Below are 14,778 nucleotides of genomic sequence, written 5' to 3'. Positions count from 1 at the left end.
CGATTTGTGACGCTCCTCTTTCGAGATTAGCGCGGCGCAGAATAAATCGCGCGGAAATCACCGTTTTTCTCTGTGAATAGAAGACCTATCTGATATCATTGTCGTGCCGCAGCAAAAACTATCTGATGTAGTGTAAACATAGCTTAAGTGTCCAATGTAGGTGATTTTCCTGGAGTTGAATTCTAGGGAACAAAAACCAAGTTTAAAAGGGAAAGAAACATTTCTCGTTCTGTGTTAACATTCGCCTTAAGGCATCGCGGAGGGAAATGACAAATCTCACGTCGTAGTCGTACAGTGACGGCGAAGAAATTCACCAAAAAGTGCGATGCGCGTGCAAAGTTTTGTGTATTAAATCTGTTGCTTTTTGAAGATCTCGTGCCGTCGCGTCTTCGTTGCTAAAACTCCCTATTAAATAACGCTCGCACGCGAAGTGGAGAAACGCCTGGTGACCTTTGTTTGCTAGCGTGATAAGTTTGCCATGAAATATTTATAATTGAGGGTTACAGACAATTAAGGTAATTCTTTCACCAGACCGCAGCGTGCCATGTTTGTAGGGAACACGCATGCCGTAGCCAGCCCTTTAACTGACTTTCGATATTCATTCCTTATATAATCAGTGCTGTATAATAGTGATCAGAGAAACAATCCCCTCCCTCCTCATAAAAAAAACTTCCTGTTTTAGTAAAATCCTAAAAAGAAGTAAAACTCTGCAAAACTTCTGCCACAGTGGTTTCATTTAAATGGTAACATCATAGATTTCGCCCACAGACTTAAAAGTGAGACTGACACCTCTAGTCTCGCCACAATGTGGTCTCTGAGGCCAATTGACCTAAACATTCCATGTTGTCGCCGCATAATCCGTTGTCCCAGATAGCAATCTAGGGTCTTAGACTCATTAATTGCCTTATTTTTTTCTTTCTTCGTGCCTTCACGATGTTTTATGCTGTGTATTCGTGCGGGTTTATAAAACGAGCAGCAGTGTTTAATCAACTTTAAAAGATGTAAAAGTTATCAGTTCTACAATTTCTTTTGGGACGACTTTAATACCTAGGAGAAATTTACGGAAAAACAAAGATTATGCAAACAACAACTTTTAGGATAATCAGCGAAAAGTGTTTGAAATATTTTTGCACTGACGCTCAGCTCTCTCATTCCTCTTTTATTTATTTATTTTTTGAGCTGTACTTACAGTATTGCTATCAGATCTGTTTTCAGTATTTTACAAGAGGACTGAATTTTTTAAATAGTTTCTTGAATGTGACTTTCGACACACTAACGAGTAAAATGCTGTCATGTTTTTTTTTTCGCTCTCACAGTTTTGAAAAGTTTAGCTTATCAGATTCTTCCCCCCAATTGTCTATTTTTAATTTTTGTGAAGCAATGGAAGGCATTAAATATCTTCAGAAAAAAAAAATGGTGTCTTAATACTAGATTTTACTGGAATTTTTACGGCATCTCAAAAAGCCGTTGGCAAAGATATTGATCGATGTCATCCACTTACACCATTTTGACCCATAAAGCAGCACTCAGACAAAATCCGCGCCAAACGATTTTTGTTTCTGACAAGTCATTTAGATCATAGGTAGGACGTACGATAAAAAAGAAACGATGGAATGATTTAAATAATGTTAAATGTATGTTTAAGCAACCAAAATTAGGCGATGGTAGAAAAAAGAGAAAACGCTGAATCGGAGATGCAAGTTAATGCTGCCTTCTTTTAAGTAGCAATGTTTTAAAATGAAGAGCTGCAGTTACATCAGTAAAAAAACATTGATCTTTTTAGTCGGTACTTTCTTTTAATTTATGGATTACATTTTGAAATAAAAGAACATTCTTTTATACAGAATGCTTGCAATTTCGATAGTGGCAAAAACTACGGAATAGCATTTCAATATAATAACAATAACCACTTTAGTCACAGAAACTTTATGATTTGGAGTGACAAACAAATTGATTATAGACGCTAAATACGATGGGATGGAAATATTCAAACTTCTCTCCCGATTTCATGTTGGCCGGAACCGAAAAAGCATTTAGCTCCGAAATATCAATTAAGAACTCAAAAAATAAGCTCTTCTTGTCAGGCAGCCTACTAACATGCAAACATTTTTATTATATGCGGCTTCTTTGATTTTATGTAGGTTGTGAATTTCTTTTTTTATCGCCGTTTTTGGGGTTTTTAACTATCTGCCACCGGAGTGAAAGTATTTGAAAGCACTTTTTCATTAACAAAAAAAAGTTTCTTCTTTTAGGTACGACTTATACACCTGTCCTTGTTTTAAGGTATTTTTTCCTGTTTTCTTTTGGTTTATCTTTCGAACCCAAACTGAACATGAAAAGTGGTGATCTCTTTTTTCATAAAACAATGAAACATTCACTTCTCAAATAGCAAAAAGCTTGCCAGTTAGAAAGATGACGATGTTTTTCGTCTCTTCTTTTGTCTTTCCTTTTTTGACTCCAAAGGCAAAAATTGAAATTGTTTAATTGTTTTAAAAACCTTGTCCCGAAATTTGAAGTCTAAAATCCATTAGCTTTATCAGTCGTTTATGGAAACGAATGGGTGACTGCGCGAGTGGCCATCTTTTTAGCACTCTTGATGCCCTATTCTTTCCAGCTCGACCTCTCACGGAAAAAAAAGACTCGATTCTTCAGTAAAATGAGCAGACCACAGGGAATTTCCTTAACAGCGTTGATGTTCCTTTTAAGGGTGAAAAATGTGTTTTGGTTGTCAACTTCGCATGAGTCTGATGATGTTATATGATGATTTGTTTTGAATATGGAATAGTCGTTATCGCAACACGGTACAAAAATATTTTGGAAAGTGCCTGGGTCCAAAGTTCAGTGTGATAACCTTAAATTCGTGAAACAGTTCTGTAAACAAACAAAAAATAGAGAGAAAAAGAAAAGAATGGTATCACATTAGGATTGACATCCACAAATTCTAAAGTTCAGATCACCTTAAACAATATAATAGACAGCACTCCTGAAAGAGTACTACAGAAGAAGGGAGAGCTTTATTCTAGGCCTTTCCCTTCCCTTTCAAACGCCTGCCACGCTGGCTAGCTTTATGTAAGCCCGCGAAGTTGACAAATGACCCGCTTTCCCCCAAGACTGAGAAAAAAAAGATGACAATTCAAGGGGGAGAAAGGAAAAATGGAATTAGTTTTAAAGAGTAGTTCCAAAAGTTCATTAATATCAAGTGAGGAAGCACATAAGAAGTTTATCATGTTGAAATCAGCACCTTTAAATCAGCTTTAAAGAAGTGAATTTCACTTCCGAATATTTTGGGCCAAAATAAAACAAGCCCCAAGGTTGAGTGCAAGAATGGGCAGATCTACGGTAAAGCTCCCAAAGGCGTTCATTTATCGACTCCTAGTTTCTGTTTTGACATTTATAATAGCGTTCGCCAGCCTCGTCTTGATTTATAAATTTCGTTTTTAGGTACGACGTGCTTTGGGTGTTGTTTTTCTTATCAGCAAACGCTCTCACAGGTTATAAAAACCCCAAACACTTCAAACCTAAATCTTGTATACCATTAAGTCACGAAACTAACACGATTAGGCTTTTAAGTATGTTATGACTATTTAAATTGAAGTTGTGCAAATCTCTTATATTAATCTCCTCCAACGGGGATTTTCAGTTTTGTGGCAAGCCAGGAAGTTTAAAACTCAAAACTAAAATTTTCATCACTTGTAAAAACATTAAGTCAAGTCGGAGGAATGATGATTGTAGGTTGATTTCCCTTTTCGTGCATCTGATCTTAACTTTTTTGAGACGATGTGACCTTTTGGTGATTTGAAGTCTGCCGTATACATATCTCGACAATTTCGTATTTCACGCGATAAAATAGTTTCTACAACTCATTGTTGACAATTCATGGACATAATCACGTTACTGAGATTTTGCACTTTTCATATCAATCCCGCAAAAACTCCGTCTATGTTTTCAATCTTTACAGATTTTGAAAAGATTAAAAACGTGAACGTGGGTCTCCAGGAGTTAAAACATTACATTTCAATGGTTTCCGGAAGCCATGCCCTTGTAACACACGTGGGAGCGTTACGTCACGCAAGGAACATTCCAGAAACCTCCAGTTTTACAAGTTTTGGTGTTTAAAACAACTATTAATATGCGCTTGAAAATAAGTTTGAGTATACTGGTTTGGTTTGAACGCGTTACTGTGCTTAAACCCGCTCCTATTTGGTTGAATATGTAAATTACTTGAGCAGGGAAGCAAAATTTATATCCTCTGTTGATTGACAGGGTGGGGTTGGAGCGCAGACTAAACTTATCATATTACAGATTATTATTGATTTCAAACAACCAAGACGTTTATAAGGTTTGCCGGCTCTAACCACTAAACACTCGAGAAAGAAATCCGATTTACCAAGGCACGCTCATTTTAGATCAATACAGAACGTTTATGCGCGTTTCCTACAACGCTTAACCACGCTTTGCTACGAACTGCTATTTTCTGGAAAGGTTTCGTCCGATCGGTATGCCACAAGAAATCCTGTCTCTGCGATTTTTGTTACTTTATACCGTCTTCTTGCTCGCTCAGTGTGGGAGCAGCACGTTTAACATTACAAGATACACGAAAGGCGATGTTTTTAAGAACACAAACTCCTCGGAATCTTGCATTGATACGTGTGTTCTCAACGACGAGAATTCGCAATTTTGCGCAGTCAACTGTTGTAGTTGTGTTTGTCCGAGTCACTCTCCCACGTATCTTCTAAAAAACGGGAATTGTAGCTCAGAAGATCGCTTGATGGCAATTCTGAAAGCTCAAAGTGGAATTCAAGGTGAGTCTATTTTTGTTCTTTGAAAACTTGGCTTGAACTGGTTGTATATGCTAAACGTACCCGGCGCCATTTTGAACTATCGCGCAGGCATAGTCGGCGTAGGGCGATCACTTTTGGATAAAACAAAAAACTCGGCAAGATGTGAAGTTTATATGACCGAATGTTTTTTTAAGCCACGTGTGCTCATGACTGTGGAATGAACTTCGCCACTAAACGTGCAGTTAAAGATCATATCAGTGTGAGGACCTTGGCTTCTTCACCCGTGAGTCTTCATTAATCACGCTAGATCGATAGCTCGAATTTTCACTGCCAATTTTGTTTATGAAGAAAGCTCATTTGCTGTATTCATAAAAAAGTAAACAGATTTGGAAAAACAAAAAAAATAATAATTAAAAAAAAAATGTTGAAGGATTTTTACAGGGTGATTGATCTTCCTAAACCTCTTGAAATGAAATAAAAATTCAACAGTCTTATGTTCTCACTGTCGCTCAGGATAAAGCTTACAAAACGTCAAATGTTAAGAAGAAACATCAGTATTTCTTTAATAAACGACTTTGTCGTTCATTTCACAAGATTTTTGTTTTTGTTTTTGTTTTGTATAACTGAATTTTCGATTTAGTCGCTCTTTAGCTTTCGATACATGTTGCACGCGAATATTTTATCCAAATTCGTGTTAACGTAGTCTCGGCACGTGGTGTTCCCAAGGTCATTCTAGTTTGAACGTACACAGTGGTTGTACGCCGGACACATTTTAATAAAAGGCCGGTTCTTACCCCAATTCCAGACCGTACTAGTTACTCGTGACTCTAGTTTTAATTCTCAACGTTGCGTATCACTTTAAAAATGTCATCCGTCATAACACATTTGTAATCGTAGATTCGTCAGTTTCCGCCACCTGTTCCGAGGTTTAAAATCGTATCTAAATTTGACAAGGGTGTAAAATTTCCATTCTTTAGAAAAAGGCTTGACGGAACTGAAAAAATTTAGATATAAATTCTCCGCAACAGATGCAGTTCATTTGCCAATAATCCACTTCGCATAATTTCTGAGACGATCATTACGTTATAGTTCGCATGCCCCGTAGGTCATTTTTCAGGAGAAATTAAAATCTTGTTAAGTTTAAGTAAAAAAAAAATGGCTTAAAAAAACATGATCAGAATTAAATCCTTATTTTCGCTCTCTGAAATGAAATGTTATACCAAAAGTGATAAATTTAATTGGCTGTCTTCCTTCTTAGCGATATAAATGGGTTTTGACGTTGACTTCGTGGGAAACTGTTAGTAATTTATATCAATATTTCATGTAGAAAAAATGTAACGTTGGCATTGTTTCAGTCACAGAATATGCATTTTTATAGCCCAACATGGTTTCTCCAACCTTTTCCTGTCTTTCGTCGGGAAGTCCCGGCATCTTTCCCACTCGCCGCAGCTGTTGAAGTTTTCTTTCACTCCTGTGACTTATTGAGAACAAATTTAACTTGGTAACTTTTTTTAGGAGAAAGTTTTAATCTTCTTCCTGTTTAAAAAATATCACGTCATTTGAATAGCGAGCTGAAATTTTGTCGTGTGCGAGGGGCAAACCATTCAATTAGAATATGTGAAAAAATCATCAAAGGAACGGAAAGAAGACAGTGCCGCGCTATACAAAAGTTAATGTAGGAAAAATTGTGATAAAAAAGGCATAGTTCATATAGCAGTTTAAACGGGGAATAATTTTTTGTAACTTTTGAGTCTGTGAATCGGTTAAAATACTGTTTATTATGCTGTACAAGGTGGTTCCAACTCTTGAGTCTGTGGATGAAATCCTAAAGTGTGACTATTCAAATGAAAGCTACAGAGCAGTACTTTCCTGTGGTACTGTTTATTATGCTGGACACGATGGTTCTAACTTTTGAGTATGTGGATGAAATCCTAAAGTGTGACCATTCAAGTGAAAGCTACTGAGCAGTACTTTCCTGTGGTACTGTTTATTATGCTGTACAAGGTAGTTCTAACTTTTGAGTCTGTGGATGAAATCCTAAAGTTTGACCATTCAAATGAAAGCTACCGAGCAGTACTTTCCTGTGGTATTGTTTATTATGCTGGACACGATGGTTCTAAGTTTTGAGTCTGTGGATTTAAATAAAAGTTACCTAGGAGTACTTTCCTATTGAACGCTAACGAGCAGTGTTTTGAACATTTTAAGAAAGTATTTTATTGTTTCGGTTGAGTTCTTAAATACAGAAAAGGAGCAATTACAATTAAACAAAAACAGAGCTTTACTAACCTACCAGAACAGACGTTTCAGTGTGAATTTCACATTATTCTGCGGAGATTTACTCATTGCATTTTTTGAACTTTAGATTGCGATCATCGCATGGTTGTGGCAGAGTCGCACTTACAATGCGGAAAAGAAGTCATTACAACATTGGACAGTCTCAGCTCTCCGGGCAGAACAAGTTTATACCTTTGTTCTTGGAATAAAAAAATCGGCGATGCTCTTAGTCTTTATGGGCTTCTCAAGCACTTAAATAATTGTGAGATAGTTCCGGAGGAATCACTCTATCTCTTCAATGGTAGTTGGAAGAGTTGCTCATCTCAAGATCCTTTCCTGGCGAAGCTAAATGTTGAAATTGGACAACATCCTGTGCTTGATAATGACAAGCTGTATTTGAAGGTGAATGAAAATTAACGATTTAATCTCGGTATTCTACAAGTAGTCCCCTATTTTCCACAAGAAAAGTAGCGAAGAAGAGAAATTCGCGAGCGCGCGTGAACTCACGTGCCGCTTGTCCTCGCAAGAGGGGACTTCCCACGCAGCGCTCGCGTTTTCTTCTTGCTTCCCCTTAGGAAAATAAGGGACTGGTAGTCAACGGGCTCCTACAGTCGCACATTTCTCTTCACAAGGAAGGTGAACCTAGGCTTTACCAGCGAATTTTTATTACATCCGAATTATATCCGTGCCCATATGCAAAAAAGCCCCTGTCATTTTATGGCAAAGGACTCTGAGCAACCGAAACGTCCCATTGATAAGACTTAAAATTTTGTGTTTATTCGCCCACTTACTAACTCGGGACCACAGGTTCTTTTGAATATAAATCCCTTTATTCGTTTGTAATAAGAATATATGACTTGCTGTGGTAACTTAATCTGAATGTTCGCCAATGGTCCTTCGAACCGGTCGACCTTAGCCAGCCCCTCTCGATCAGTTTGATTGTGAAAAACATGGCAAAGATTCTACAATTTCGCAGTAACAACTGAGCAACGATCCTTAATATTCTATTTAAAATAATTTTATCATATGTTTAAGACTTATAGAGTGTTTTCACATGACGTCTTGACGTCTTTCACATGATTTCTTTTGTTCTAATTGATTTGCATAGATGCTGACTACTTGAGTGAAAACGCTCTCTACGTAAGACGTTTTTAAATTTACTTCTTTATGTGTTTGTACAATAGTGGAGCGCTGACATTGGAAAGCAATATGACGGGCTCATTTTCTCCCTCAAGTTGCGCTGTCGTAGTAAACAAGGGAAGGATTTAAAGTCTTGTGTCCACTTCAAGAAATCTGGATCATGTAAGTACAGCGACGCTTCTTTCTTAATGATTTCTTTCTTGGTATAAAGAGCTTCTCTAATCAACCAAAAGAAGAAATGTTACTTTTCGCAATGTAATTATACAGTCTGTCAGAACTTTCTCGTACATATAGCCTAGACTTTTTAAAAGTCTTTCGCCTTACTTAATAAACGCGCCTCGCGCCTAACACTAGGTTTTTCACATCCTTCGCCCTAAGAAAAATTTCCTCGTAAAATTCATTTGAGTGGCTACACTCATGTAGGAAATTTAAAAACGAAGTGTTTTAATTGCCGCTTAATTTACTGTCTTTGCAGTTACTGACATCAAACCAACTTCAAAACCGGCGTTGCTGAAGAGCACTCGGTTACCAGCTACTTCGGTCGTGCAAACTACAGCGGAAACGACTAAAACCACAGCAGAAACAACAATAAAAGCAACCGCCGAGACAATTGTGACATCAAGAGAAAACCTTACATCAACTGCGCACAGGCCAACTTCCTTAGGTTTCGGTGTTGTTCGTGGTACACCGTTCGATGACCCGCCAAAGAACAACGCAAACAGCATAGTACTTATTATACTCGCTTCACTGGCTGGGGCTCTCTTTGGTTTGCTGGCTTGTTCAACTTTGGTGTTCCTGATCTGGAGACGAAATAGGTACTATCACCTACTGTGTCACACCAAAGCAAACTCTTATTTTGCTAAATTAAAATTTTGTGGCACTTGCAAAGTGCCTGTTGCTTATTTATCTTGCACATGTACAACCATCAAGTTTACGGGGAAATTCACCTTTTTTAAAAAAAAAATACTCTAGTTTTCAATTAATTACCAATCAGAAAATGGAATTTTTGGAATTGTATGTGTTGTTTAGCGGCAGTCTTCTACAGTCGTCGTTTGATAGAACTTCAAATGTGAAAATCATCTAATAAAGGGTAGATTCATTAACTTTGCCAGCAGCTATGCAGCTTTAATGCTTCAACAAAAGAAAGCGTGTACGTAAGAAAAGAGTTCAGCTCCCACCGGATTGGTTTGTTACACCAATATGGCCGCCGTTTCATTCACGGTTATGACTAGAATGGATACCTTAAAAGTTAGGTTGGACACCTTATCTTTATTACACAACGCTATACTCTATACTATATTTATGTGAATTTATTGGGTACATTTTTGAGAAAAGTGGGGAAATCAGAGTAAGAGACAGTTGTGCAAGGAAAAAAGTTGAATAAAGGGTTTAGCACCGAAGTACAGTGATTAGGGTTAAGCTCTGTTTTAAAAACGGTTAGCTTTCAATAATGTAATGATCAACGCCATGTGAAGTACGTTAAAATTAACCGGTGTTTGCAGTTAGCGTTTGATGGTGTAGTGGATACGAATGTGGATTGTACATCAAAAGACGCGGGTTCAAGTCCTACATACTACCTACTGTTTTCTTTCTTCTCTTATTTACTACTTTAAGTTATAAGACTCCTATCCTGTATTTTGAGTGACGACAATCTGACTTTGGGGTATCCATTCTAGTCACAGCCGTTTTGGAACGTTAATAGGCTGATTTAGCAAAAGAACGGGAACGTCAGTTGACGACGGCGCGCGCAAATCAAACAACTGGCCTGACCAATGTTGACCAATGGCAGAGCGGCAAATTGGGCACCGGAAGTCGTGTTTAGTCCTTTCCGCGCGCTTGTACGTCATCAACTGACGTTCCCGTCCTGTTGCTAAATCAGCCTAATATCGCCGTCTTGACGTCATGTAAAAACGCTCCATAATTCCAGCGGGAAAATGCAAGGACTATATGCGATATGAATCAATGATGATGAATCAACGTTGATTTTATTTGTATATTTTTGAAAGCTGCGTGCACCGTTTTGCTTAATGTTTTAATCGATTTTATTTTGCAGAAATTTTCAAGTGAAAAAGGAACTTAATAAAGGTAGGCTTATTTTATTTTGTTAAACATAGAAAAGTGAATACATTCGATCCTCCGTGTGACCACTACTTGTAAGCGAGTACCTATCCAAAACAGCAAAATTTTTTCATTCAAAGCCCAATAATTAAAAACCTATCGTAAGCGACCGCGACCACTTTGACAGAAAGTGAACAAACTTGTGTACCACATTATAAGTGCAATGATATCTTGGTGCCTAATATCTTAGATATCTTAGAGCTCTTTGAGTTGATTGACCTTCTTTTTCTGTTACAGCAACTAACCCGTTATACGAACGTGGTGCTTCCGGTACGCTCAAATTGACACACATTCAAAATGGGAACGGACAAACCGAGGAGGTCTGGCCCGATTATCAGCCTCTAGTGGAGAATACCAAGCCCAGAGAGCGAGCAGACAGTCTGCCAGGTTACCGAACTCTATCCATAGGACAGAAACCCAATCAGCATCTTACGTCAGATCGAGGCGCTCGCTCATCCAATTATCTTAGCTTACTAAAGGACGATCCTGAGGAGGAAAGAATGTATCAGACTTTGATAATAAAAGACGCCAACTCACAGGTGAGGTTCACTCACACGGAGCCCGCGTACCAGGCGTTTTCAATCGAGTTATTAGGGACCTTACGATCCGACAACGGCGACGTCCATGAAAACGTCACTGAAAAACAGATTTCGCATTATTTTAACCCTTTCACTGCCAAATGAGGCCAAAGGCAAATTTGGACCAAATTTCCAAATTTCATTTTCTAATATTTTGACAAACAAATAGCATCATGTGAAAGTACAGGCAGAGAGCTTTCATTTGAATGGTCGCATCATAGGATTTCATCCACAGTCTCAAAAGTTAGAGTCAACTTACAAAACTCCATCAAGCACTCTGGCAGTGAAATGGTTAAACTTTTTCGCGATTATCCCAATTCGCCCTGTCACTTAAAAGAGGGGGATTTTGGCTGGAGCTGAAGAGAGGGGAACGCGCTCAAGTTCGGACATAGTTGGTAGAATTTATCGCCTTGCCGTTCCCGTTCCCAAGTAAACTTAAAATTTGGTCATTTCACGTCGTAGTTGTGCAGTGAAGGCAAAGAAATGTACAAAAAAGCGTGATGCACGTGCAGAGTTGTTGTTTTGCTCATTAAACCTTTTGTTTTTTGACGTTCCGTTTGCTGTCGTGGACGTGGTTTCGTAAGGTGCCTAAACTCTCTATGGTGCGAACGTTAGAGCAAGAGCAAAAGAAATGGAAGATCGATGGGGGAGGAGTAGGTTTCCATCTCTTCCCCCCTCACCTCCCTCTTGATTCCTCTTTTTTGCTCCTGTCCAAACTTTCTCGACGAACTCGCGCCGAAAAGATCACGTTGCTGTAGCTACATATCAAAATTATATATTAAAGTGATATGGTTTGGCACGAAATTTTTCCTCTCTTGTTGAAAAATATTTCTTTCGTTCGCTTCGCTCTCTCGTAAAATATTTTTCAACACTCGAAGAGAAATTTCGTATCTCCTCGCGGCCATGTGATATCCTCTAATTATGTAAAACTTCCACCAGACAAGTTCAGTTAAATGGTAATACCACAGGAATCCTAAGGCCCGATTCCTGAAATTCTTTTTAGTTTCAATACGGGATTAAAATTTTCTGTCGACAATTGTGTCTTTCCTCCTATAGATTGTTCAGAGTATCACTTTTTGTTTTCAAATAGTGATCGCGGGCTTCGTGGGCTTGCATGAAAAGAATGATTTAAAGCATGTACTTTTCGCTCGATCACTTACCTCATTGTTGTTTGGTGTTATTACAGAAGTTGGAAATTATCGATGAAGCAAAGATTCCAGATTACGCAGAACTTGAAGAACGATCTGATAGCGAAGGTCAGTTACTAGAACACTTTTTTAGTACAATCACAAGTTCTGCTATCTTAGACGTGAGGTCAGTAATTCTGGTTTAGCCTATCTCAACAAGTAGCTAGAACCTACAGTATAATAAGTAGGGTGAGAAAACAGCTGACATCTCGTGACGCCACTACTGCATGGTTTCCTCGCGAAATGACGTCTGAGAAATGAGTGCAGAATTCCATACTGATGACTCGTCACGAGCTAGATCTGGATAGTGCGCCTGATTGGTTGGAAATTTGCTTCACCAAATCAGAAGCACTACCCAGATCTGGGTAGTGACGCGTCATTTCTGTCCTCGTTCCACCAATGTCATTTCCGGCGGGGAAAGCAGTGTTAGCATCGCGAATTGTCAGCTTTGTTCTCAGGCTATATAATTAATACCGGTAGCTCTGGAGGAAAAAATCGGGCAATAAGTGTTATGACATTCACACTTTAGGATTTCATCTACAGACTTAAAAGAGTTAACAAACAGTACCAGGGCCAAAGTATTGCTCAGTAGCTTTCATTTGAATGCTCACATTTTAGGAATTCCTCCTCAAGCTTAGAAGATAGAACCACCTTGTACAGTATAATAAACAGTTCCACAGGAAAGTACTGTTTAGTCACACTTTAAGATTTCATCCACAGACTCGACAGCTAGAACCACCTTGTACAGCATGATAAACAGTACCACAGGAAAGTACTGCTCAGTAGCTTTCATTTAAATGGTCCGCCACACTTAAAGAGTTCATCCAGAGTCTAAAGTGAGAATCACTCTTTATAGCTTAATATTAGAATCGCGCATAATTGCTCTGACTGGATGGCTAAATAGCGGCGGTTTCATGTTGATAATGGTTACATTAGAAGTTTTCATTGGTTGTCTGTCGAGTGATATCAAACTTATTTCAATTTCAGATTCGTTTGACTCAGATGATTCTAAAGATTACGAAGAACCTCCTCCTCCTTTAGAGAGCTTTGTTGAAAGAAAACCTTGTCCACCTGCAAAAGGGAAATTAAATAATTTGTCGTCAGCTTTTCATGACTATGACGAACCAGAAGGCATCATTGTGGTACCAGATAATGAAAATGATTCGCCTGAGCAGGTAATAAGTTGTGGTAATGACTTTCATGATTATGCAGATCCCGATGACACGGATGAAGACAATGTTAAATGTCACGTGACACCACAGGAGGATCTCTCGTGTTACCATGATTACGATGACCCCTCTGAATGAAGATAGGGCACGTGACCTTAACTGTTTACAGCGTGGTTTATGGTTCGATCGTTCTTTGTAGCGTCGGTTATGTCGTTTTGTGAGAGACTGGTTGGAAATCGCATCTGGTCGAAAAAATAAACGCAGTTTGATGGAACAGTCAAAACTCGAAACAAAGAGCATTTGGCCAATGCCCAAAAGGAAAAACTTACAGCCGGTGTCAAAAAGGAATACACTTGTACGATGCCTCTCATCTAGTCATAGTGAGGAGGCGCCGGAAGTGCCAAGCGCGGGAAACCTAGAAATGATGCAAGGCTAAAGAAACTGGAGCTGGTGTTATGCGCGGGAAAAAGCAGACCGTGTTGAAAGCGCGGGAAAATTTTGTCTGATTTCAAGAGAACAAGTTGGGCTCCCTTGTCTTGGTTTCGCTTCAGTCCTTTTTCTTTCTCTGTGTAGGACGACAAGTCATCTGGCATATCATAGAGTTGAAAATACATCGTTTTAGATGTCGAAAGAAGAAAATTCTCTATCCTTAAAAAATCATTACTTTTGCTCAAGTAACACAGAGAAACTTTTTGTGCAAAAAGTCTCAGGGTCGTACTTAAATTGATCGCATGCTTCGGGCTGCGTATATTTTTAATCTACATCAGGGACGAACTTATTTCCCTGAGGGGGTTGGGAAAAAAGAAGTAAAGAAACACGAGGGGAGGGTGGGTAGTGAGATATGATGTAAATTGTAGATAATAATATTAATTATAGATCGTTCTAGATGTTGCAATTAAGGATATAGCGTGTATACATGACCGTATATACATAGCTGTATAATCGGATATGTGCACTGTAACCATTGAATTTGTTGTGCGAAAAAATCATCTTTTGGACTGAGCAATAAAGGTTACATTTATGATCTTAAAAAGGTTCTGTAATAGACGCTGACTGGCGTCGGTCAAACAACTCTTGGTCTTAAAAGTGTTTTAGGTTGTTGAATTTACTAGTATTGTGACTTCTTCAACAAAGAGCTGTTAGTCAACCTATTGAAATGATTGCATTCTTCTACATGAATAAACGAACGTTCGCTCAAGCATCGCACCCACATAAAGGATATTATGAAATTTTTCTAATTTCACTTCGCTCTGTTTTCACAACCATAAAATGCATGTCTGAGCACTCTTGATGACATTTAATTATTAAAGATGTACCGACTCAGAAGGAAATCTGATCTCTGGACGAACAAGAACATCCGAGACTGGAGAGGGTGAGAATTTGAAAATTCCTTAAAAGAAAGAAAACATGGGACCGTGATTTTCCTGACTCTTAGGCGGTGCACTGCAGCCAGCACAAAACCAGATTTTTGCTTCCTCCTTTCACTGAACGTTAAAAATAAGACAGTGCAGGTTTGGGCGATGGCGACATT

The 14,778-nt window shown here is 38.6% G+C and overlaps 1 protein-coding gene across 1 annotated transcript; it reads left to right on the top strand.

The window, feature by feature from the left end:
• Window positions 1-4,218: 4,218 nt before the first annotated feature.
• LOC140923259 (uncharacterized) lies at window positions 4,219-14,445 on the top strand. Its single transcript, XM_073373343.1, has 8 exons — window positions 4,219-4,802; window positions 7,144-7,457; window positions 8,240-8,357; window positions 8,671-9,010; window positions 10,249-10,280; window positions 10,551-10,852; window positions 12,078-12,147; window positions 13,066-14,445. Exons 1-8 carry the CDS (start codon window positions 4,499-4,501, stop codon window positions 13,383-13,385), a joined length of 1,800 nt encoding a protein of 599 aa, XP_073229444.1. The 5' UTR covers window positions 4,219-4,498; the 3' UTR covers window positions 13,386-14,445.
• Window positions 14,446-14,778: the final 333 nt, after the last annotated feature.

The sequence above is a fragment of the Porites lutea genome, chromosome 13 (genome assembly GCF_958299795.1).
Source record: "Porites lutea chromosome 13, jaPorLute2.1, whole genome shotgun sequence".
In the NCBI taxonomy this organism is placed as follows: domain Eukaryota; kingdom Metazoa; phylum Cnidaria; class Anthozoa; order Scleractinia; family Poritidae; genus Porites; species Porites lutea.
Note: the sequence above shows the minus strand (reverse complement) of the source record. Positions and strands in the feature narration are given on the sequence as shown.

Bases quoted from the DNA above. Each gene is read 5' to 3' on its own strand.
- LOC140923259 (XM_073373343.1), top strand. From the start codon at position 4,499: ATGCCACAAGAAATCCTGTCTCTGCGATTTTTGTTACTTTATACCGTC. The intron at 4,803-7,143 runs GTGAGTCTATTT...TTTGAACTTTAG, and splicing joins AGCTCAAAGTGGAATTCAAG to ATTGCGATCATCGCATGGTT. The intron at 10,853-12,077 runs GTGAGGTTCACT...GTGTTATTACAG, and splicing joins TAAAAGACGCCAACTCACAG to AAGTTGGAAATTATCGATGA.